This window comes from Vespa velutina, chromosome 21 (assembly GCF_912470025.1).
Source record: "Vespa velutina chromosome 21, iVesVel2.1, whole genome shotgun sequence".
Lineage (NCBI taxonomy): Eukaryota > Metazoa > Arthropoda > Insecta > Hymenoptera > Vespidae > Vespa > Vespa velutina.
The window spans coordinates 1,841,864-1,868,492 of NC_062208.1; the positions used below are offsets into that span (position 1 = coordinate 1,841,864).

The window sequence follows — 26,629 nt, forward strand, 5'->3', positions numbered from 1 at the left end:
TAGATGTTTTCCTGTACATAACATTAAAATATATACATATATAATATACATATAACTATTATTCATTTTTAATTAATTTATTTACCAAGATAATAATCCTCTTTTTTCCAATATTTTCCACCAGCAGCACATTTTTGTGACGTATTAAACATTTCTATCATATTTTTAAGTGACCCTTTGCTTAGTACATAACCTGCTTGAGCAACATTGTACGGTTGACCCCACATTACAACGGCATGACCCAAATAATAATTTTCTTCATAGTTTAACGGAGCAACTATATAACGTAAGTTCTCCAAGATTACCATCATATCATCTTTTACAAAAAGTATCCATTCCTTGACCTCATCATCTTTCCATATATAATTCATAATTTCACATAAAAAGTGCCAAGAAGATTGAAATTTTATAGTAAAATTTATAATTGGTATTTGGGAATCTTGTATACGTTGTCCAAAAAAATATATTCGATTGCAATGACTACCCCAAGTATCTTTTATCGATTTTGCTAATTTAACTTTCTCCACAAAAACAATACATGTAATAAATATTTTAGATTTTAACCAATCCGATTCCAATGTTACAAGTTTTTGCGATATATTATCTGATTTTGGTTCATATAAATAACGATCCATATCAATTGCATTTCTTTGCAAATTATATGTTGCAAACCACTTATTGTATGATACATTTTCTAATCCCTTTGTCCAATTACTTTTGGCCCAATTACGAAATTTAATTCCTCGAGAGAGCAAATTTATAGGTGTCATCCATACTATAGATAAATCATCAGAATAATGTTGATATTGCCACTTTTTCTCATTATATATAGTACTTTCATTAACAAAACTTCCTATGAAGTAAAATAAAGAGGCTAGAAAAAAGCCAATTCCAAATCCAATTAGAAATGTTGATTTACGTTGTAATGGATAGAATGACATGGTAACAACAAAATTGTTATTTAGCTGGAAAAACATAAATTTCTATTTATAAATATTCTAATAAAGTCATTGTAAATATCACAAAATTGTATATATAATCAAGGATATATGAATTTAATGGAATAATAACCTTTTACTCAATGTTAATGTCAATCCATCTGTTTGTATGTCACAGAATATACATATAAATACAATTGCAAATAATAATTTCTGACAGCATCATGTAACTGAAACTTAAAAATGATTACGTTTATTTTAAACCGGTTTGGTATGAATCATACACAAAGTAGAGTCAATTAATCAATTAATAATCATAATAATTGAAAGTTATTACTCAATATATAAATTACAGTTATGAACTTATTACGTCTCATTAAGAATTTCATTCTTTGATAAATGAAAAGATTACTTACAATAACAAATACAAATATCTATTCGTTCTAATCTTTTCAATCTCATATCATTACCAATCATTATTAGTCTTATTTATGTATCAAACATATAAGTCGTATCCAAGCAGATTATCCAAACTTTTATATACGTAAAAAAGAATAGCCTACAACATCAACTGTGTTCTTATATAGCTAGATGGCGCAGTGATATATTGGTGTAGTTTCCTTATTTGAATGTGTATGTAAATATTCATCGCAAGTACGTCACAGGGAACATCTGTTATGTTAAATATATGTAAGTATTGTGCACATATATATATATATATATATATATATATATATATATATATATTTATAAACAGGTAAATGATTATCGGGAACAAATCTTTATTTATGAATATTATCATCATTGCAAACGATATGTATGACACGTGACATAATTATGTTTGCATGCTTATAATAGCATTTTAAAACAATTCATTATTAATTCCATGAATTAGTATGTACAATGAATCCAAACATAAAGTTTATGATAATTAAAATCTATAATAGCTTTTCTTTCCCAAAATAAAAAAATAAAACTTGCAATTATAACTGCATGTTTGCAGTCAGTATTCTATTTATCTATATGGTCAATTAAAAAAAAAAAAAAAAAAAAAAAAGAAAAACAAACAAACAAACAAACAAAAAGGAGAGAAAAAGAAAAGGACAATAGTATTCTTTAATAAGGCAATTATGTTATCACATGACTCACACATTCATAAATATCAAATATAAACAATTTTACATCCTTTTACAAACCATTGCCTATGCAACATAGGAACCGATATCCTTCAGTCATTAACCTAAAATCTCATGAATATTTTTCCTGATCAAAAGCCAGGTAAAATCTTATTAATGGTATTATATCACTTCTTACTCTTGAATTTGATATGGTGTTGTTGTTTTTTTTTTTGTTTTTTTTTGTTGTTTTTTTCTTTTTTTTTGTTTTTTTTTTCATTTTGTTTTAATATATATGATTAATATAATTTATAAACGCATCATATCAGAAATTGCATTAATTTTAATAAGTGTGAATCCAGTGCATTTACTCAGAGTTATGGCAATGCTTAGAAGAAGGATTCTCCTTCTAGGGATCTTACATATTAAATTAAAATTATAAATATATTAAGGAGTCCTAGGATTCACGAATTACTAAAATCAATAGCAGAAGATAATATGGGGACGGAGATGTATTGACAAAACAAAAAATGTTCTTATTTACCACAGTCTATTAGGGCACTTGGTACTTTTAACGTCATGCTGACAACTTTGACTTTCTTCGTCAAAAATAGTACCTTCTTCACAGACAAAGCGAAAATCTAAAACCTGCTTTGGAGTAAAACCAGGAGAACAGTAATGAAATAGTCGACAATCTCTCACGTCACCATAAAATCTATACATTTCTCTTTCCAGGCAATTAAAGCTGCCATATATTTTTGAAATGGAGAATGACTTATCTTTCAATCGCCGTGTCGTTTCTAATAATGGAATTTTATCCACATTTTCAATTATAGTTGAACTAGGTGTTGAGATTGGATGATTATTAGAATGTATGTTTTCAGTTGTTGTAGCAACTGTTACATCATTATGATAATAGCCGGTAGTCACAGAAGTTGTAATTTCCATTGTCTCTGTATGCTTCTTTTCATCTATGTATTCTTTATCTATTACAGTAGGAATAACTGTTGGTATAGTTGATATATCCATGGTGTCTTCATTTATTATATCTCTTGTAATTGTACTTGTTTCTGTAGTATCTGAATTGTTATTACTTGTATCACTGTTTAAAGAAGTAACATCTGTTACTGTAGATAATGTTGATAGTTTTGTTGATGGATATGAAGTGAAATTTTCAATATTTGAATTTAAAAATTGTGAATCTGTACTATCAGTGGATGATGCGACAATTTGTGTTGCACTTAAATTTTCTACGTATTTCGTTGTCGTACTTTCAATATTATTTAATTCTTCGCTCTTTTTTATAGTGCTCGTAGGCATAGTAGTAGGTGGTCTTCGAGTTGGTAAAGTTATTTTCCTAATAACTGGCTTTGGTACTAACTCATTATAAGATTTTGGCGGTTTGGCTGGTTTTGGATTAAATAGAGGTAGTCTCGACTTTATGATCACTGGATTTGGCGTTGTTGTTGGAGGGATATAATTGTAATTTTTTCTAAGTGAAAAAGGTTTGAAAAGATTGGGTACAGAACGAGTAGTTGTGATTGGAGTTGTTGTTGGTAAAGTCGTAATTGATGTAGTCGTTGGTATAGTCGTTGTTGGTACAGTCGTTGTTGATACAGTCATTGTTTGTACATTTGTTGTTGGTAGAGTTGTTGTTGATACAGTCACTGTTGGTACAGTCATTGTTGGTATTGTTGTCGTCGTTAGTAAAGTTGTTTCTGGTGGTAAAACCGTTGTTGTTGATGGTAAAGATGTTACTGATAATGTAGTTGATGACATTGTTGATGATATCAATGTTGATAATGTTAATGGCTCTATTGTACTCTTTGAAATTGGTACAATAGTCATTTGTTGTTCATTATTTTCAATGAATTTAGCAAACTCTTTAGTGTCCTTTTCTTGTGTTAATCCTTCTTTTTCCATTTTAATATTATCCACTTTAATATAATCTATATTCTTTGATAACTTTTCATTAATATTTACAACTTTAATATCTTTTTCAATCTTATTTGGATTATCAGTATTATTTATTAGAGACTCTTGTTCCTTATAATTATGTGGCTCATAATTATCATCAACATAATCTTGTACAGCAGGTTCAACAGAGACAATATCTTTTTCTGTATTACTTTCTGTTTTACTTATTCTTGGTAATTCATCAATAAATTTTAAAACGCCTGTCGTACTGTCTTCCTGTTCAATCGATTCAGAATTTTCCACTTCTGCAGAATTAGTTATAGTTTCATACGACTCTGTTACTTGTTCATGATTGTCAGATTCTATCGAAGCTGTAAAATCTTCTATACTAACAGATTCTTTATAGTCGTCTATATTATCCCAGGTATAATCTGATTGATTCATAGGATAATCATATTCAGGGATATCTTCATTTAAAATTGTACTCTCTATATCTTTAATCGTAGAATTTTCATGCAATTGAAATTCTTCTTTATCTGTGTCTGTAATATTTTTATAATTTTCTTCCAATTTCATTTTTGTTCCATCATGAGAATGTTTTTTACTTTCTAAATGTTCACGTTCATTCTCGTCAGAAATTTCACTTGAATTTTTCTCAAATTCTTTATCCTTACCATTCATCGTTGATACGTCATTTGTAGTTTGATATTGTTCCATTGAAATCTCTTCTGTATAAGAATTGACTTTTGTATTGGTGACATCTACTTTTTCTTCAGAATTTTCTAAAGAAATATACGTTGCTTCCGTAGTTTCACCATTTTCTTTATTAGATTCATCTTTATTTTCTAGACTTTCATTCGATGATACTAATGCTTCCTGTTTATCACTTGGCAATCGATATTTACTAGAATTATTTATTTTTCCTAAATTGTCTACATTCGTTTCTTCGGAATCATATTTGACTACATTATTAATTTGCGTTAATTTTTTCCCAACATTTTCTTTATTAGATGTTATATCCTTTGCAAATTTAGAACTATATTTTATCATAGAATCGATTGCTTTTACGTCTCGTATATTAGATTTATTAGAATCATAATTATCTATCTGTTCGTTAAAATTTCTTTCAAAATGAGAGGTAGATGTATTTGTCGATAAGTATCCTTCAGAATCTTCAGAATCGATAATATCAATCTCACTGTCATATTCTTTTTGATCCTTTCTTTTTGCAGACATTTTTCTTCTAGATATTCTCGAATGAAGTTTCTTTGTATGAATATCAGTTTTAGATGTATCAACGATTTCGGTAGTAGCAATTACATCTTCTATTATTCTCGAAGAAATTATCTCTTCGTTATTTGATTTTTTATTATCAATTCTATCTGAATTATTTTCCATTTCATCTGCCTCTTCATCGTCATACAAATAATCTTTATTATCATTTATTATTTTATCTTTTGAATTATCATAACTTGTTTTTATTTCTTGTTCGTCTTTATCTTGTTCTTTTTTATCCATTAACAAAATACTTGAATTTGTAACAATACTCAAAGATTTAGCAATTTTATTTGTTTTATTTTGTTTTTTATCTACAATTTTATTACTATCCTTTTCCAACGTAAATACATCACTATTAGTGATATGTTTAATTCCAATATCAGAAACAATTTCAATTTCCCTTTCTTGTTCATTTTTATCCGATTTATCTGTATTGTTATATGAAATCATCTGTGAATCATCAACATCTGGAGTTTCAGTAATATTACTATCCAAAAGCCATGTTACCTCAAAACTATTGTCATCGTTTGTATTGGTATTATTAATTGATTCAGTTAACTCAGTTGTTGCATCTAGATTGGAATTTGTTTCAGAATCTACATATTCATTGAGATCCAATACTTCTATATCATAAGTATGAATATTATCTACATTTTCATCAGATTCTTTTTGAACACGTTCAGATATTTTTTCATCCTGATTATTTTTCTCCTCTTCCTCTTCCTCCTCCTCCTCCTCCTCCTCCTCCTTCTCCTCTTCCCCTTCCTCTTCCTCTTGTTCCTCCTCTTCCTCCTGTTCCTCCTCTTCCATCTCCTCTTTTTCTTCTTCTTCATCTTGTTCATCGGAATTTAAATTTATATGACGAGAAGCTTTAGTTTCTAAATCTTCAAAAATATGATCATTATTAATTCTAACATGCGACATCCGTTTCTCAAAATTTTCATTCATATTTTTATTATCTATATCAATTTTTCTATCTTCTTTCGATTGTCCATCATCAAATATATCCGTATGCCTTTTTAATAGTCTTAAATTTTTATCCATTGATTGTACACCATGAATTTTTGAATTAAAATTCGTTTCTTTATGAATCGTAGAAGTATCATCGATCTCCGTTAATGATCTTTTTCTTCTATAAACTTTTTCAATTTTACGTCGTACAATAGCACGACGATGATTACGAAGTTTAGGTACATCGCGATAAAACGGATCAAACGATTCATCTCCTTCCTTATAATCATCATAATTAGCAGGAATAGTGGGAATAGGTATAGTTACTAATTGCGTAGTGTTAAGAGGTCTTCCTGTTTCATCGCTAACACTTGCTTTAGCTGTAACAATCACTCGTGATTGGGAAGGTAACAGGGGTGGTGGTGGATTTTGTATGATCCTTTGAATATCCGGCGGTGGTAGATTTATGGTGATATGATGGGGCTTTAATTGCGGAACTGGTATAGGTGGTGGAACATGAATATGTTGAATAATTTGTCCATTAGAGGATGTTGTTGATGCCGAGGGTTTTGGTGATGTCCTTGGTGTTGGATAAAAAGATTTAATCGTTGTCTCAACGCTAGCCGGAGTAGGAAGTATGTTCGAAGATATTCTTTGCTGTTGAGAAGTTTGACTATCTTTTTGTTCCTCTTGTGATGGTACCGGAGATATTGACAATTTAGAAACCTACAAAACATAATCGATATTAGATGTTTTCTTAAAAAAAAGAAATATCTATAATATAAAAATTTATAATAACATAAATAATATTATTACCTTTCCTTTGTTGGTTGATTGGATAGCTTCTAATGGTGTTATACTACGATGTTCATTGTCACGATACTCAGATGTATCACGAGGATTATGCACATTAAAAGATTCTGTAGTACTGACTATTCCATGATTATTATAAATTGGATTTATCAATGCCGGATTACTTGGATTTCTATCCAATAAAGTTTGAATGGTTGAAGATGTAATATGAAAGATTGGCGATATTGTTGACGGTTCGTTACGAATTATTTGTGGATTTGGAGTAGAACTGAATCTAATTTGATGAGCCTGAGGTACTTCTTGGACTGTTGTAGAACTAACACCTTGATTACTAAACAATTGATAGGAAGTCGCTTGATTATCATTTCTTTCATCATTATGAAGTATATATTGATGATGATATCCTTGTCTAAATTGTTGCTGTGGATATCCAGTTGAGTGTTGGTATGAACCTCTAACTGTTGTCGTAGATGGTTTAGTTGGTCGTGATGTTGTTGTCGTTGTCGTACCAACTGTAGGATGTGCCGAGGTAGTACGTTGACTATTTTCCACGGAATCTGAGGGGTTATCTTCGTCATCGCTCTCATGCAACCTAAAGAACAAAAATTTTTTAATAGTAATATTATACGAATAAATAAGTTTTATCACTTTTCTTTTTCTTTTTTTTTTTTTTACTTATCTATTATACGTGATATATATATATATATCATTATATTAAAATATTAATGTAATAATATAAATGATATTTCTTACATTTCTTTATCTTACCCAAATGTGACGGCATTGTTGCCATAAAGCTCCAAATTCAGATTATAAAACTGCTCGCTCTTACTGCAATCGACCTCGTCGACACGTTCACAGACTCTAGTCTCCTGATCGAAGATGGTTCCATTCAAACAAAGGAACCTTATGTCCATAATCTCGTCTGAAACGAAGTCTCACGGTGAAGAAGAGGAATATTATTCGGGGATGCTCATATATATGTACATTTGGGTGGTAGTTGTGCAATTGATCGACACTATTATTTTTTATTTTTATTTTCTTTTTTTATCCATTATTATCATCATCATCATCATCATTATTATTATTATTATTATCATTATTATTATTATTATTATTATTATTGTTATTATAAATTGCAGATATCATCAAACATATATTTAATAGTAATAATTTGTTAAGACAACAAAATAGTATAATAATTTCTTTATACTTTTTTTTTTACATTGATGATACTTTAATCATACAATTTATTGAGAAACTCATCTTTAGAAGGTCATAAGTTCATTAATCTTCTCTATTCTGGAGGAAAAAAAAAAAAAAAAAAGAAAAAAAATAGCTCATAATTTACCGTTGAAACTTTCAAATATTACTCAAAAGTGATTGTGCAAAGCAATATAAACCTCAGCAATTTCTCTGAACATATAGATCGCAAAAAATTCCGATTCTTTTTTATATGAACACGAGGAACATGATAGATGTTTCAATTAATTTATATGATAAGAAAAATTTATTAGAACAAATAATGATGATCCATTAATTATATTAGAAATCCAGATTTATCGAGATATGATCGAATTTAATTGAAAAGGTCCCCCCTTTTAATGGCTCCTCAAGCGCAAAGCTAAAGTTTTGTAATAGATCGAGAGATCACCCGCGGAGAATGTCACGGTCGTTGAGGAACGTTTACTGACCTAAGTCGAGACTCAAGAGTGTCTGGTACTACCGTCTCGTCGCGAGAGAGTCTTATCTCTCTCACCCTATTACTTTACATATGTATGTATGTATATACGTGTACATGTACATATACATGTACATTAATGGTCAATGTTTTTTCAATATAACGATTTCAAGACAATTCTATTATATATCGAAAAAAAAAATTTATATGGATTTATTATATAATTATATTTTTATTTATATATATATTATTTATATAATTTATGTATTTGTATTTTAATTTATATATATTATACAAATATATATATATATATATTTTTTTTTAAATCCATGTAATATATACAAACATTAATTTGTTAATTCAACAAAATCTTACTAGAAATATTGATTTCTAGAAAAGAAAAAAAAAAAAAAAAAAAAGGAGTAAAGTTTTTTTCTGTCAATGAATAGATCTTGGAAATAAAAGATCCATATCGATCATATCGATTAACAATCTGATCGACAAATAATTGCTATGCATACGGGGTGTGGCATTAATTGAAGTAACTTATCTATATATAAAAAGAGATATATATATATATATGTCTATTAGGAGATCGCAAAAGACATTCTAAATTACCTTTCTGACCGATCGTGCATACATGAAACATTTGACATCCAGTTTCGAGATCCGCATAATAACCACCGATCACTTTTCCTTGGCACGAAAAGTTAGTATCCGGCAGATTATGGAAGTCCAAATACTTCTAAGAACATTGAGATAATTAAAAACTATCATCGAGATTTTTTTCTTTTTCTTTTTCTTTTTCTTTTTTCCCTTTAATTAATTCTAATATCAACAGTATGAATTTCTTATTTAATTCCTTACAATCCAATATTTCTTGGATATTCATATAATAATATAATATAAGAAAAAGAAAAAAAATATTATGGTAACATCGCTTATATTAATATTATTATATTATATATATATATATATATATATATATATATAATTATAGATAAATGTTATATGTGAATAATTATATGGTATTATATATAATAATAATAATTAATATTTGTAACACTCACGATAGCTTCACTTGCGCTGCACGGAGGTAGTAAGCCATGTTGAAAATTTAGAATTGACAAGAAAGCTAAAACAAAAATATACGATAAATGACATATATGTGTGTGTATGTATATATATATATATATATATGTATATATTTTAAATATATTATAGGTAATAATATTTATGATATAAAGTTGAACTGATTTAAACGGTGTACTACCCTTATGCGTGATTGCAAGCATTTATGAATTAGACGTAAAGACGTAATTATATATATTATATGTATATACATTATACTTATAATATATATGTATATATATATATATATTTCTTACACATAATATATATATATATATATATATAATGTGTAAGAAAGTACACGCAAGAGACGAATACACGTAGTCATTGTTATTCGAGGCCTGCCACGGGAAACGGAAGTCCTCCATTATCCTCAAGATACCCGGTATATACCGAGACTACGAGACATTCTACATTCATGTTGATCCCGAAAAAAAAAAAAGAAAATTTTTTTATCACTAAATATCGACGATGAATCGTTAAAAAAAAAATTATTTCCTTCTTTCACATGTATATATATATATATATTTCATCTTCTTGAAAATATTTCTTTATTTCTTTTTATAATTATTTTATTTTTATTTTTTATTAGATTAATTTTTCTCTCTCTCTCTCTCTCTCTTTCTCTCTCTAGTTTTCTTGATGAATGAATAAATTATTCAACAAAATAATCTTATTTCATTATTTAATAATTACAAATTTATTTACATATTATTTTAATGTAAATTTAATTTATTATCCTTAAAATGAAATCCGATTAATAGAATATTTAATAAATTGTGAATTTTTTTTTGAAATGTTTATCCGAATATTTTAATTTCTTTTTCCTCTGTTTTTCCTTTTTTGTATTATTAATTACCTTAATATCCATTATACAAAAGTCTGCTTAATTAATAATAAACCTATAATGAAAAGTTTTTTTTATTGTTATTAATGAAACATACATGTATGTACGTTGTCATTGATCGGTGAAAGCTCAACAACGAGTTAGACCTTTAGACGAGGAAATCATTAGGAAAAAAAAAGAAAAAGAAGAAAAAAAAAAAGAAAAAGAAAAAAAAAAGAAAGAAAAAAAACCATAAAAAAGAAAAAAGAAATAGAAATAATTACTTAATTGTATGTCACACATACATTCATATATTCACATTGAAAAATTGAATTCTCTTGGTATGTGTAGAACATTCGCGATGCATATGCAACATATGCAACGAATGCTCTATATCAACTCGCGTGAAAGGCAAACGGTAGCACAAGATATTTCCTTTGATTCGTTTTAATTAAGAAACGCTCGAGATAGCGATCAACTCTTCGATGGAAAATAATATTATATCTTGTTTTTACTTATGTATTAAGAATAGAAATAATATATCTGATTTTACTGAATATAATTTTTATAAATCATTATACTTATTTTTCTTTTTTAAAAAAAATTTCGATTCTTCATATTTATGTATATAATCTTATATACTTTCCAACATTTTTCTTATACCTATAGAATAATTATATAATGTCGAAATTAGAAATCTTTTTTTTTTTTTTTTTTTTTTTTTTTTTTAATAAAAATCGTATAGTTATTCATTCTAATACGATTATACCATACAATTATACACTAGCAATTATGAAAAAAAAAAAAAAAAAAAAAAAAAAAGAAAAAAAAACCAACCAATATGAAAAATTAAAAAAGATATAGATAAAACACATAAGTCCTGTAAATTTGAGAGATACAATGTATTTATAAAAAATATCAATTTGTAAATTATTATCGTATAAATAATATGGAAATTTTCATACATATAAGTATCATATACCCTTCCTCTTGTTAATCATCACGATCATTTAAATTCAGCTCATTACAATAGGTTCAATGAATGACGTAAGATGTAAAAGAGAAGAAAAAAAAAAAAAAAAAAAAAAAAAAAAAAAAAATAAAGAAGAAGAAGAAGAAGAAGAAAAAAAATAAGAGTCAGCGTTCCGTCGTTATTCATTAGTCGACAAATGATACACCAGTCCTCTTAGAGAAGTATCTCCACGCGTACTTCTATGCGAACGAATGAATTTCTGTATTTCCTGGCTTTGCATCTATGAATTGTAAGAAGGAAAGTAGTAACGTTTGAGTTAAGCTATGAATTGCGAGAAAACGTAGTGAACCGTGACGAAATTTCCTCGGTAAGAAAATTCTCTTGCGGAAAAAGCAACTTTCTGGTTAACTCGTGATATGCAAAAAAAAAAAAAAAAAGAAAAAAAAAAAGAAAAGAAGAAAAAAGAAGAAAAAAAAAAAAAAGGAAAATTAGAATATGTCCGCGTGAAAGGTTCGCAGCAAAAGCTGCAAACGTGGGGCGACATTTCACGTTAGATTTTTATTTCTACGTAATAACCGATGATTGAAAATCTTTCGTCTCTTGGGATCAACGTACGAATTATACTGTGTGCAAATTATATTATATATTGAGTATGAAATAAAAAAGAGAAGAAAACGAACGTCTCTCTCTCTCTCTCTCTCTCTCTCCCGCTCTCTCTCTTTCTCTCTCTTTCTTTCTCTCTCTCTCTCTCTCTCTCTCTCTTTCTCTCTATCTATCTCTCTTTCTCTTTCATGGTGTGATATTTGTTCTCATGGATAAATAACTCAATACGAACCATGCGTTGCTATTTTCATTTCTAACGAAGAGAAATTGATATTGCCGAACGACGAGAAATTCCCATTGTATTTCGTTAGTTAAACATTAATTAGCACTGGCCTAGATAGCGTGAAATTTTTCATAGGAAACGCGATGTGATAGATTCGATTCATAACGTTGTCAAATATGAGAGTCAATGGAAATAAAACAATAACCGTACGCGTGCATACAAAATTATAATATTCGAAATCATAATAGCATTGATATATGTATGTTTACCTATCATAATTTTTGATCTTTTATATAAATTTAATGAGAAATTCCTGTGCGATATATATATATATATATATATATATATATATATATATATATATGTATATGAATAAAAAAATTATCTATACTAAACATCCTATTATCATTCAAATGAATACCGTGCCCGTTATATACTCGTTCTAACGTATAGAACCTGATGATTAAATCCTTACCCTGATATTCCCGGAAGCCCGATTACCCGGCTCTTGATTCACCGTAACTCCGATTATCTGGACAGACAACAACATGCAAATCTTGTAATCGAATGTACAAAGTTCGAAAATAATTATGCTAAATGAGAAAGTGTGAGATTTCAAAAGTGAAAGTTTATTCAAAATAGAGTTCACTCCGAGAGAAATAGAGAGAGAGAGAGAGAGAGAGAGAGAGAAAAAAAAAAGAGAGAGAGAGAGAGAAAGAGAGAGAGAGAGATCCCAATTTGTTAAATTCTCTAAATAAAAATAATTTTCCCGCGAAATTATCTCTCTTATCAATATATATGTATATATGTATATATATATATATATATATATACATACATATATATTAATTATTATTAATATTCGTCGTTCTGTTGTATGTGCACGCGTGCATGCATTTCTTCTATTGCATTGATAGAAGTTTGAAAGATTATATAAATCATTCGTTGTTATGGATAAAAATGAAATGCGACGAGGAAAAAATGAATGAATGAATGAATGAATGAATGAATGAATGAATGAAATGAAAAAATGAATGAAAATGAAGCGAAGCAAAGAGAGGCTCGGGAATGGTGGGAGGAGTGGAGGTAAAAAAAAAAAAAAAAAAAATATTATCACGAAATAACCCAAATGGTTTACGAGCTTCTACTAATATATTTGTCCATTTCGTTCTTCCCAAGTTCAATCGCGCTAAACTCGCGTTGTTACTTGCATGTTCGAAAATAGTAACGCGCGTCACCAAGGTTTGCCATCCGGTATGAGACCGGTTTAAGGATGAAACTAACGATACCGAAGCCTTTCATTCCTTTGGAAGGTCGCTTCAAGGATGAAAGTAAAGATAGAAGATCGTAGAAATTACGGATAAACCATAAATTGATTGGCTGCCAAACAATCTTTTTTTTTTTTTTTTTTTTTTTTTAATAAACTTAACTAAAACTCAAAATAAATTCGAAATTGTAATTATAATCTTGATCTTAATCTTTTTCATAAGATGATTCAACGAATGACATCAGTTAATAAAAAACCAACATTAATTCGATCGTTTTTAAATGTAACGAGCGATTGATTAAAATGGATCTAAGAAGAATAAGAGAAAAGAAAAGAAAAGAAAAGAAAAGAAAAAAAAAATACAACAAAAAATGAGAGTGCCTTTCGAACTCGTCGTCGTTATCGTCGTCATCGTCATCGTCGTTGATTCTTTTTTTTTTTTGTTGTTTTTTTTTTGTTTTTTTTTCTTTCTTTCTTTCTTTCTTTCTTTTTGCTCGCGTATAACGTAATTATTCGGCCAACGTGAGAGAGTGAAATTAAGATCGTGACTGAGTAATGTGCGTCTTACGTGACTTCGGCACCAAAGAGACACGCTTCGAAAGGTCTAACCGCATCCTTGCGCCCGGAGTCACGCGATTACATAAGGAGAAAAGTCAGTAGAGAAAGAAATGTTCAGAGTACTTGTATATATATATATATATATGTGTGTGTGTGTACGTATATATATATATATATATATATATATATATATATATATATACATACATATATATTGATAGAACACTGATTTTGATTCAAATGGTAGATATATGCGAATGGTAGATCAATAAATTTTATTAAGTTCCCTTCTCTTCTTAACGATCGCTAAAACATTGTTAGAATGAACGTCACTTGATACATGTATGCGTATATATATATATATATATATATACATGTTTAAAATGTATGTTTCTTAATCTAATCTATAAAAAGAAAAAAGAAAAAAGAAAAAAAAAAAATAAAAAGAAAAAAAAAGATAACAAGATAAAAATAATAAAACAATAAATATTAATTAACGTATCGATGATAAATCCGATGATGCATATTAGATTTATATTAATTCCAAAAGTCATCGAAAATAAACGTAAGTCAAATGAATTCGAATAATATAACTCAAAGAGATCGTGAGTGACTCTCATTAAACTGATCATTTCTAATCCATTGATCTACAAACATTTTACAACGAAGAAAAAGAAAAAAGAAAAAAAAAAAAAAAGAGAAAAAAGAACATATCGATGATATTGTTTAGATAAAATATTGTACATGATTATTAGGTTCGTAGTAACGCAGAAGTCATTGAACGAACATAATCAATTCGATAATAATTTATGAGGTGTGGCCTTCGGTCGCTCTAATCATATATATTGTTTTCTCGTTTCGAACGACTCTCGTTTCTTTCTTACAGCTAGAATTATTCACAAGAATTAGTATCGATTAACAATGAACATATTATCCATCAATTTGTCAAATCCAATGGATAAATCATTAAAACGATCGAATAGTTGTTAAGAATATCGTGTAATATCGTTTTGTCTTACCCTGTAGTAGAAGTCCATGCAGCGCAAAGTTCATGGCTGCGCTATAATCGAATCCTTCGACCTATAAAATAAACAAAACAAAAAAAATAAAAAATAAAATAAATCAAAATAAATAAATGAAAAAAAAAAAAACAAACAAACAAAACAAAAAAAAGAAAAAAAAAAAGAAAGAGAGAAAATGTCGGTAAAAATTATTACGAACATTTTAATGTGTATTGTTATACTTATATGTATGTGTGTGTATGCCTAAAAGTTACTTCGAAAAAAAAAAAAAAATAAAAAAAAAATAAATAAATAAATAAATAAAAAATAATCTTGGTAGTTTACAAAGAACGTTCTTTGGATTATTTCGACAATTTCCTTTTCTTTCTTTCCCTCTTTCTTTTTTTTCTTTCTTTCTTCCTTTTTTTTTTTTTTTTTTTTTTGGCTATCCACTCAAAAGTCTCTGGCAAATGTGGAATTATTCACGGGTATACCGTGATTTGAATTGAGTAAGGAACGTGACCTGAAATCGTTTCAAACGAAAGCGACGTAGTTGATTTGTTGCTTCGCCTCTCGTCAAGAAACATCGGAAATTTTTGGACGAGTGTATGAGGATATATATATATATATAAAAGAGAGAGAGAGAGAGAGAGAGAGAGAAAAAGAAAAAAGAAATTTGTCGGAAAAATTCCTTTCGAGGATTATTTCGCTTCGAAGATTTCCGGCGTAATCTCCCGCTGTCTTATTTTCCTCATTGGTTACTTTTTGTTCTTTTGTTTTTTTTTTATTTCTTCTTTTGTTCCTAACAATTGTTCTTCTCTTCTTTTTTGTTTTTCTTTTATTTATTTATTTTTTTTTATTTTTTTTTTTTCTTTTTTTTTTTTTTATTTCGACGTATTACCGAATAGTTTAAAATAAAATAAAGTGGTGAAAGTAGTTATTCGCTAGCTAGCTCGCTTGCTAGCGGGTACAATCGGTCGATGAGAGTAACTATGATTTAACGATGACAGGGATTAAGCAATCGTTTCAACCTTCTTAAACCCTCCCATCGTTGAAGTTGTACGATTAAAATGAATCCTCTGAAGTGAAATCATCCTGAAAGTGATATCTAAATAGATTTTATTTTCTTAAAAGAATTTAAAAGGGACAAATTACTTATTTAATTTTTAAAATGTATAAATATAAATTTATGACGAATAGAAAAAAAAAAAAAATTGATATAATTAATCGTGACGTATATAGAGAAAGATGAAAAAGAAAAAAAAAAAAAAGAGAGAGAGAGAGAAGAAAAAAAAAGTAAAAAAATATGTAAGAAAAACGCGATCGGTTATGTTTCGTTCTCTCTTTTCCTTTTATCCCCGTTTTTCTAATTTTAATTTTTTCATCTTTTTCTTTTTCTTTTTTTTTTTTTTTTTTGTCAACTTCTTTAACTCACGAAGTTGATTTCACTTTGTATTGAAGCGCAGCGCAACACGTGTGAAAGAGAAAGGCGTTTCCACATCTTATGCTTGATACCAGAATAGTACTTACTTATACTATTCAAACGAAATTTGTACATACTTTATGAGCCGATGGCTCATAGAATAAAACATGTTCAAACACTATTACTAATATATGTATTCAACAATAATCGCTATCAATTTGAATACACAAATGTAATCTATAAGTGTGGCCCTCGAAACATCACCAATACATATAATAGTTAACTGCATGGCAGAAATGTTCCTTTACGAAAGCTACTCACGTTTGATGTTGCTGGCTTCTTTTACTGGCGGTGTAAATAATGAAATACCGAAGGTTAGCGCATAAACACGTGCATGCGTTGTTATCCGTCATTTTAAATGTCAAGTTCAAAATATTAAGGACACGACGGTGATATTAAAATAAATAAACTTGATATTTATTTAAAAGTATATCTAGAAAAAAAGGGGGAAAAAAAAAGAAAAAAAAAAATATGAAGAACAGACGATCAAAAAAAAAAAAAAGAAACATTGAACTTATCACATGAGAAACACGAAAAGAGAGAGAGAGAGAGAGAGAGAGAGAGAGAGAGATGCCGCGTAGTTAGAAAATTTGCATTACGCTTTCACTGCTCTAAAAAAAAAAAAAGAAAAAAAAATATATATATATGTATGTACATATATATAGCATCGTACACACGTATTCGTTTTCTCCAGAAAGCGATTAATTCTCACGGCGATATTTGGAGTCATTCATACGTAAAAAGCGGCACATCGTCCGCGATTTGTTTCGAAGCAGCTATCAACAGTAACACGACGACGACGAGGACAACGACGACGACGACGACGACAACACGGCTTTCCCCCGATTCTGTGTCGTGAATGAAAGATACGTGTTCGCTGGAAAGCGCCGCATTGCGCCGCGCCTTTTAACCGACTATATTTATCAAACAAATGTAACGATGAGAAAACAGAAAACGCGTATTGCAACTAACTGAGTTAATTACAAATGCATAGTTTCGATTAACGATTTCTATTATATTACGATTATTATTATTATTATTATTATTATTATTATTATTATTATTATTATTATTATTATTATTATTATTATAGATTTCAATTATATATTTTCTATATACTTTTATATTATAATTATCCAATTATAATTTTAAAAAAGAATAAGAAAGTATATCTTGTTTTCGATGTATTGTGTATTGCACAATAGCTATTAGTAATAATAATATATCTAACCATATGGGGGATGTCCAATTATTTTTGTAATATCACAAGAGTAAGTACATCGCAAATATTGTTTCATTAAAAGAAACATAAAGAGGTGAGTATCTACGTATCCTAAGTATGTACGTATTCTGAGTATATATGTATGTATCTATGTATGTATCTATGTATGTACATACATACTCCTTCCGAACGATCTTCTTTGATCACTAATTACATGTTGCAATTCAACGAATTCGGACGTTTAACGTAAACAGTATCATCCTTGACACACTTTGCGTTACTCAAAAAAAAAAAAAAAAAAAAAAAAAAAGGAAAAGAAAAACGAAATACATCAATCGACTGACTAATAATGCGTGAGTTAGCTTTCAAGTAGTTGAGTGGATCATTAAAAAATAAAAAGAAAATAAAAAAAGAAAAAAATGCAATAGAAAGAAAAAAAATTAAATTGATAAAAGAAGAAAAAAAAAAGAAAAAAAATGAAAATGCGCATACTCGAGATATGGAAGGATATTTCCGATGAAGAAAAAAATTGCGTTATTATATTAATAAAATAAGAGAAGGAAAAGAAAAAAATCGCGTAATTATATTAGTAAAATAAGAAAAAAGAAAGAAAAAAGAAAACAAAAGAAAAAATCGCGTTATTATATCAGCAAGAAAAGAAAAGAGAAAAAAAAATGTATATATATATATATATATATATAATTTTGTTTCGCGACACCCAATTTAGAATTAAAGCAACTAGAAACGTTCATAATCGGCAGCGCCTCAAGCGCATCCTGAACTTTCTAAACCTATCACGGTTGCAGCAATGCGATCGTCCAATCGACCATAGCAGTTCATTCCCTTTCATGGTGAGTCACGACCGTCTTCTTCTTCTTCTTCTACTTCTTCTTCTTCTTCATCTTTTTCTTTCTCTCTTTTCCTTCTCCGCCTTCTTCACCTCATCTTTGCGCATCTTTATTTCTAAGAAAACTATTTTCCAAATCCATATTAAAGTTATCATCCAATGATTATGATCAGACATATCTTAACATATATTATGAATACGATACGATCTTGTTCGCGATTACGTTAACGTAACAAGACAGACATTTTCTTATTTCCGTCTCATCAATCTGTTATATCAACTTTATATCAACGTACTATACAATCATGAATTGCACGTCGGTAGTCATAATGTACATTAGCAGCGGTCATGAACGGTCATGAACAATCAACTATTTCTTCACGATCATATTCGATCTTAACACACATATATATATATATATATATACACAGAGAGAGAGAGAGAAAGAGAAAGAGAGAGTTTAACACAATTAACACAAATACTAATTAATCGTGTTAATTACATTAAGTTAATGACATTAAGTTAACTAACCAACAACTTTATTGTACCAATTATAAGAAGTGACTTCGTTGAAATTGTTTTTCTTTTCTCCCTTCCTCTTCCCCCTCCCTACTCTCTCCCTCCCTCAAAGTAATAAATCAACGTCCGAATTACGAGTAAAATAGCTTCTTCAAAAAAAAAAAAAAAAAAAGGAAAAGAAAAAAGAAAAAAAAAATAAAGAGAGAGAGAGAGAGAGAAACTTGACTCAATGTTTGTGGGAACCATTTAGCATACTCGTGGTAATGCATTATAATCATTTTCACCTAATAAATCATTCTCGTTTGTCGGCTTTTTCGTATTGTTAAAAAAAAAAAAAAAAAAAAAAAAAAAAACTAACTTTTTACTCGCAAACCACGCAAACTTTGGATCCTCGTTAAAATCTAAAATCATATATTTTTTTAACATAAACAAAACCCAGTTCAAATTACTATTTAAATGGTAAACGCAAAGTGATATAAGAGAGAACACACACTCAAACACATACTTTTTCATTATCGCGATTTACCGTGGTTGAAAAAGATTTATAGTTTGATGCGTGGGTAGGAGGACGTTTTTAAAGGCGCAATTACGTAATATGCTTTCAATTATTATTGATCCTGTTCAACCATTGACAGAATATAACTATTAACAGAAGAGTCCAATTTTTTTTTCTTTTTTTTTTCTTTTTTTTTTACGAGATAATAATTAAATTAATCGACGAGATCAAGCAAGTTCGACTTAATAAACTTTTTTTTTATGATCAATTCATTTTTTTTTTTTTTTTTTTTTTTTTTTTTTTTTTTTTTTTTTTTTTTTTTTTTTTTTGTTAATAATCTATACAATTTGTATATATATATATATATTTCTTTTTTACTCCTCCTTTTTTTTTAATGATTCCCAAAACGATTTCGTCCTTCCAATGAATGGCGCTCGTTTTTCGAAAGACAAGATTTTTTTCTGATTAATTCTTTTTTTTTTTTTTTGGTCAATCTATGCGATTTGTATAATTTATTTTTGTATTATTACTCTTCCTTTTTTTTTTCTTTTTTTAATTGTTCTTTTTTTTTTTTTTTAATTATACCTATTCGAAAGGTAAGATTCTTTTTTTCTTTATCACGAGAGAAAACGTGCAATCGATACACAATAGTAATCGAAACCTAGGATCGACAATACTTTCCAGATCGTAGGTACGATAAACGAAGGTATGGATTTTTTTTTCATAAAAAATTATTACCTAACGCATACCCCATGTATATATAATATGTACTTTTTAATATATCGATATTGAATCTCATGGATCGATTTATAATGTAAATGAGAAACCATAATTGACCTTCGTTTCAATTAAACGTCATTAATGCAGATACGTAACAAGGATCTATAATAATGTTAATTAAAATTTTCATTTAAACGACACGCACATTAATCATTATATATATATATATATATATATATATATATATATATATATGATTTATCAATGAATTTCAATCATTTCATCGGATTATGCATTGCAATTCAATTTAACAATTGGAGACACCATTATAGATTATTATTTAATATCATTTATATAATAACGAAAGACAATAAGGTAGATAGAAATCTTGAAAGAATCGGTACGACCATTGAGATATTCTCAAAACGTTTTATGTAAACTTGCATAACTTTATTAGAAATGATAATTTCAAATGCAACGATTATTGAATGTTAAAGCCTGCACGTTGATTTTTCTAAAATACCAAGAGTGGTTTTCGATAGCAAAATCAACGGGTTTTAGCTTTCTCGTGTTAGATAATAACTTCGTGAAATTACGAATATAAAAAAAAAAAAAAAAGTAATTATTTTTCCGTATTAAATAAATCTATTCGAGAATGTTAAACTAATTAAAATGTTTTCGATTAGTCCTCATAAAAATAGGGAGAAAAGTGGCGGGGGAGGATGATAATAATACGTCATTCAATATACAAATGTAAATATGTAAATATGTAATCCGAAGAAAATTATATGTATTATATATTATATATTATATATATATATATATATATATATATATATATGTATTAGATATTTCATTTAACATTAACGTTATGATAAAACTTTGTGTCAATTAGAAAGGTATTACATAAACGAGTTTAATGGAACACTAGAGGAAAAATAAATACAACCTATCGTAGTTCCGCTTGTTAGTATAGGACAGAGAACGATAGGAGAGGACGAGAAATAGCGGTACTCGCTGCTGGTCAAGTCACCACGTCCAGTTAGTTTAGCTTTCATTTTCGATAACTAGCGTTTCATTCGAACGCTTGAATTCTTCATAAAGGTCAGTAATCGTTGGTAAAACCTGTCCTCGATAAAAAAAAAATACAAAAATAAAAAAATAAAAAAATAAAAAGAAAAGGACATTTAAAAGAAAAAGAAGAAGCAAAAAACAAAAAAAAAAAATACGCATCGACCAGGGAGAACATTTATTACATACTTTGTCGGATTAAAATTGATAAGGTAAAAACTTTTCACAGTAGAATTATTCATACATTGAAGAGAGAAGAATTGGGGGAAAAAAAGAAAATAGGGAAGGAAGGAAGAAAGGAAAGAAAGAAGGAAGAAAGAAAATTCGAGAACCGAAAGGAACGAATTTAATTGAATCTTAAACGAATTTTCTCGCGTTTTAAGGGGAAAAAACAAAACAAAAAAAAAACAAAAATAATAATAATAATAATTATTATTATTATTATAAAACATTGACATTCGAGAATAGACGAAAAAGAATTTAATTTTCCTGGGGTATCTCGAAAAGCGCTTATATATACATTGACACGGGAGAAATGTTCAAACGCACGATAATAAAAAAACAATACCAATACCATGGAAAAAAAAAATTCTATTAGCGAGTTCGTATTATATCGCCATTTTATAATTTAACGATTTAAGCAACGCATTATTTTTTTCTTATTTCGCGATTGGAAACTTTCGTTGAAAAATAAATCGCTAAATAAACGATTGGAACGTTGATTATTGAAGATATGAAAAAAGAAAAAAGAAAAAAGAAAAAAAGAAAAGAAATTCTTTTCCGACGAAGACGACGACGACGACATTATAAAGAGAATGAAAGAGAGAGAAAGAGAATAACGTTACACTAACAGTTATTATAACATTACATTAACGATAATAAAATATTACAATCCATAAATCAGATATTTCGAATGACGCGCCGTTTTATGCTCGGCCAACTGTCCGAGATGGTATTTGAAACTTGCCGCGGTGAAAGTTAGAAGCTAAACAACATGTGTTTTTACATTGGCTGATACAATTTTACGATATGGTACTGAATATATTTATAAGGAGTTAACACGCGATTTCCTTACGAAGTAAACCCTTCCACATAACTTCTTCCTTCACCTCCATCTCCTCCTCCTTCTTCTCTTCCACCTCTTTTACCATCAATCGTCGCTTCAAAATCATGATCTAAGATCTATCAAATATTTTTACTCGACCGAGCATGAATTTTCCTTTCCCAATTTTCTCGCCTTTTACAACATCCTCTCTCTCTCTCTCTTTCTTTCTCTCTCTCTCTTGGTTTATCTATCAATCTATCTATCTCCTTCTTCCTATCAATTTAAAACATTAATACGGAAAGTATTTTGTAGGAAAGACGAAGAAAAAAATATACCTATATGATTCTATTCTCTGTCTCTGTCTCTCTATCTATCTATCTATCTATCTATCTATCTCTCTCTCTCTCTCTAACACCCTCTCATAACACTTTCATTTGCACACGTGCCATGCTCGCATAGTACGCCTACGGAAAGTGCACTACGGCTGCCTGCCCCTGTCTGCCCCTTGCCTGTCCCTGCCTATTCCTACTTGCCTTGTCGAATCGTGTCCAAGTATTTGTTGTTATCCTCGACGTAATCGAGAACTTTGAATGAGAAGAAAGTGGATACCGTTCGATTTCTATATATCTTTCAAGTAGAGAGGCTAACGAACGAAGATCTTTCTCGAGGAACGAGGAAATCGATATATGTATGTGTATGTATATATATATATATATGTATGTATATATATATATATACATATATGCAGGTGTATGTGTGTGTTTCGTATGATGTGTGGGAGAAAGAGAAAGAGTGAGTGTGAAAGAAAGAAAGAGAGAAAGGGAGAAAGATATAAAGAAAGACACGACATAACAAAGGAAGATTTCTTATCGTGTAATAACCAAACATCTCCTTTTGCTTTTCCAATTGATTCGATTACGTATACGAAAGAACATGCTTGCTATGAAAAATTTTCAATCCGGTTGTTCCTTTCCCTTCAAGTCAGTCAGTCAGTTAATCTCTCTTTCTCTCTCTCTCTCTTTCACTCTCTACCTGTATCTACCTCTATCTATCTCTCTCTCTCTCTCTCTCTCTCTTTCTCTTTTGCTCTCCCTCTTTCTTTTTCCTTATTGTCAATTTACGTTTCTTCAAATAGTAGTAGTAAATAGTAATAGCAGTAGTAGTAATAGTAGTAGTAGTAGTAGTAGTAGTAGTAATAGTTTAATCGCATAGTAGAGCTCGACGATGAAAAAGAAAAGAAAAGAAAAGAATTTGCGCGTTTGACCGTAATAAGTAAAGGCGCGAGAGTAAATCGAGCTGCCACGTTCGAGACTTTCGTTTAGGTTGACAACAGTGCTCTATAAGCCCTTTCACCTATATCACAGCCTATATCATTCGTTACGCCACTGGACGTAACACTAGGATTCGAATGGGCGTTTTAACATAAATAGGCCGAGGACGTCGAGATATATATATATATATATATATATGTATATATGTATATATATATATATAATTCTTATAACGAACTGTCTATGTCTCTAATGATAATAATATATTTAATGTACTTGACTAATCGTTAGAAATCATTCGAGACAATTACTCGTTTTTTTCTTTTTTTTTTTTTTTACATTGCAACGAGAATAAACGTATTCGCAATTATATATCCGAAACGATTCGTATTTTCTTGTAATAACGATCAGAGAAATAACTTTCTAATAATTCATTCGAAAAAAAAGTTTAACTTCGATTACTAAATCGAGACTTCAATGATACGAATATATGCATATATACATATATATGTGTGTGTGTGTGTGTGTGTGTGTGTGTGTGTGTGTGTATGTGTGTGTGTGTATGCATCTACTTACGTATACGTTTAATAACAGTAACGATTTACCGTTACATCGACTGACCTTATATGAAGATAACATTCCATATTACTTTACAAGATATGTAACACGATATTTCAATACTTTTTGTCATTATTATTATTATTATTACTATTACTACTATTATTATTATTATTATTATTATTATTATTATTATTATTATAAAATTCCAAATGGTAATTTTATAAACACCCTATATAAGAAAGCATTCCCGTGTCGTCGTTACCTAACGGCGAGAAATCCGAGGCCCGTTTCACTTCACAGCTGTCCGATATAACACCACTGAGCTTATACTATCGATAATGACGCGGATTTCTTATTTTACCCTATTAAAATCCTATTTATTATGAACATTTGGCCAGACACAATGATGCTCTTTCAATGGATTTATAAATGTATAATATATTTCTAGAAAAAAAAAAAAAATATATATATATATATATATATATATATATATCTTAATCTTTAAATAAAACGAACTAGGAAATATAATGAAAGATCATTATAATCCTATTTACATCCATCGAAATATTATGAATCCATCGTCTAATGAATCTTACAAAACGATCTTAATGCACGATGTTACGTAATAAATAAATTAATAAATTAATAAATAAATAAATACAAAAGAAAAATCGTCGAATATAAGAAAAAGGAAAGAAAGAAAAAGAAAAAGAAAAAGAAAAATGTGTATAATATAAATTAATAAAACTATATAAACAATTATAACCTACCTACCTACCCGTGCTGCCTCGTTATTCCGAATGATCAGAGCGATCTTATTCTCAAGATCTATCCTCGATCGATCGACGTTCCTTGGACAATGATCCTCTTCAACAGATATCCGTTTTGTTGTTTCTCTTTGTCGAACTATCATTCTCCATCGAGGCCCGTAAACTCGCACACGTTGTTGATCGATCGATGATCCAGGCCGCACATACGAGCTCTCATTCTGAATTCTTTTCCTTGGATCTTTTTTTATAAAAAAAAAAAAAAAAAAAAAAAAAAAAAAGAAAAGAACTAAACGTACGAAAAGCAAAGACGGTTGACTATCCGTTACAACCAATGCTCGCGCACCCCTCCCCCTCTTTCAATTATTTTCGAAATTTCACGAGAGGGCCTCCCCCTCCTACACCTTTCCCCCCTCCGCCGCACTCCTTCCTCCTTCTATCTCTTTCTTCTTCTCCTCCTCCTCCTCCTCCTCCTCCTCCTTCTTCTCCTACTATCTTCTCCTCCTGTGTTACCTTTTAACGGCACTTGGAAAAGTTCGCGACAAGAATTTCCAACGATTACTATGAATTTGTCGTTCGCAAAATAAAAACAAAAAAAAAAAAAAAAAAACAAAAAAAAAAAATTTATATTACTCGATCCTTTCCGTTTGGGCGGGAAAAACTTTTCGAATTATCGATTGATATAAATTTCTTCAGTGTACGCTTTTCTAATTTCTTTTCTAATTTCTTTTCTTTTCTTTTTCTTTTCTTTTTTTGTTCCCCCTTTTTTCTCTTCTCGCGTTGTATATGAATTATTTTTCCTCTTCTTTTTCTTCCTTTGTTTCTTTTTCTTTGTTTTTTTTTTCCTTTTTTTTTTCTTTTTTTCTTTTTTTTCGACGATAGTTTTACGAACACGACACTACGTAATACGTTTTAATATCTATCGGTTGACTTCTTTATTCGATTTTTCTGTTCTTTTTTTTTTTTTTCTTTTTTGGTATTCTTTCTCTCTGTTATTTTTTTTTTCTTTTTCTTTTTTTTTTTATTCTTTTTTTTTTTTTCTTTCTTTTTCTGTTTTAATCGATCATCGAATATTCAAAACACGTACGATGACTCGACCGTTAGCCGAAACACATAGAAAATCATGCCTAACCTCACGCTTTGGATGCGTTCGTAAGACTGAAGTCGTCGTCCCTCTAGTGACCGAGTACCTACTCGGCTTTCTCATCCCTTCTCTCTCTCTTTTTCTCTTTCTCTCTTCTTTCTCTCTCTCTCTTTCTCTCTCTCTCTCTCTCTCTCTGTCTTCCTTTTCCTCCATCCTTTCTCTCCATTCCTTTTTCGTGCGATCTCTCTTAACAACGTCGCGTTGAACA

At 29.2% G+C, this 26,629-nt stretch overlaps 1 protein-coding gene across 14 annotated transcripts; it reads right to left on the reverse strand.

The window, feature by feature from the left end:
• Positions 1-1,071: 1,071 nt before the first annotated feature.
• LOC124956196 (calponin homology domain-containing protein DDB_G0272472-like) lies at positions 1,072-26,629 on the reverse strand. Of its 14 annotated transcripts, none has more exons than XM_047511675.1 (9): positions 25,285-25,366; positions 15,294-15,354; positions 12,925-12,981; positions 9,764-9,828; positions 9,312-9,435; positions 7,781-7,937; positions 7,016-7,604; positions 1,355-6,925; positions 1,072-1,174 (listed from the first exon to the last, which is right to left on the reverse strand). In XM_047511675.1, the coding sequence occupies exons 5-8, from the start codon at positions 9,340-9,342 to the stop codon at positions 2,594-2,596; spliced, it is 5,109 nt and encodes a 1,702-aa protein (XP_047367631.1). In that variant the 5' UTR covers positions 9,343-9,435; positions 9,764-9,828; positions 12,925-12,981; positions 15,294-15,354; positions 25,285-25,366; the 3' UTR covers positions 1,072-1,174; positions 1,355-2,593. The 14 variants fall into 14 exon arrangements, with proteins under 14 accessions (XP_047367631.1, XP_047367635.1, XP_047367633.1 ...); XM_047511679.1 differs by having other exon boundaries at positions 9,312-9,438; XM_047511677.1 differs by having other exon boundaries at positions 25,281-25,362.

Bases quoted from the DNA above. Each gene is read 5' to 3' on its own strand.
- LOC124956196 (XM_047511667.1), bottom strand. From the start codon at position 25,423: ATGATAGTTCGACAAAGAGAAACAACAAAACGGATATCTGTTGAAGAG. The intron at 15,355-25,288 runs GTAGGTAGGTAG...TTTATTTTATAG, and splicing joins GGAATAACGAGGCAGCACGG to GTCGAAGGATTCGATTATAG. The intron at 9,439-9,763 runs GTGAGTGTTACA...CAATGTTCTTAG, and splicing joins GCAGCGCAAGTGAAGCTATC to AAGTATTTGGACTTCCATAA.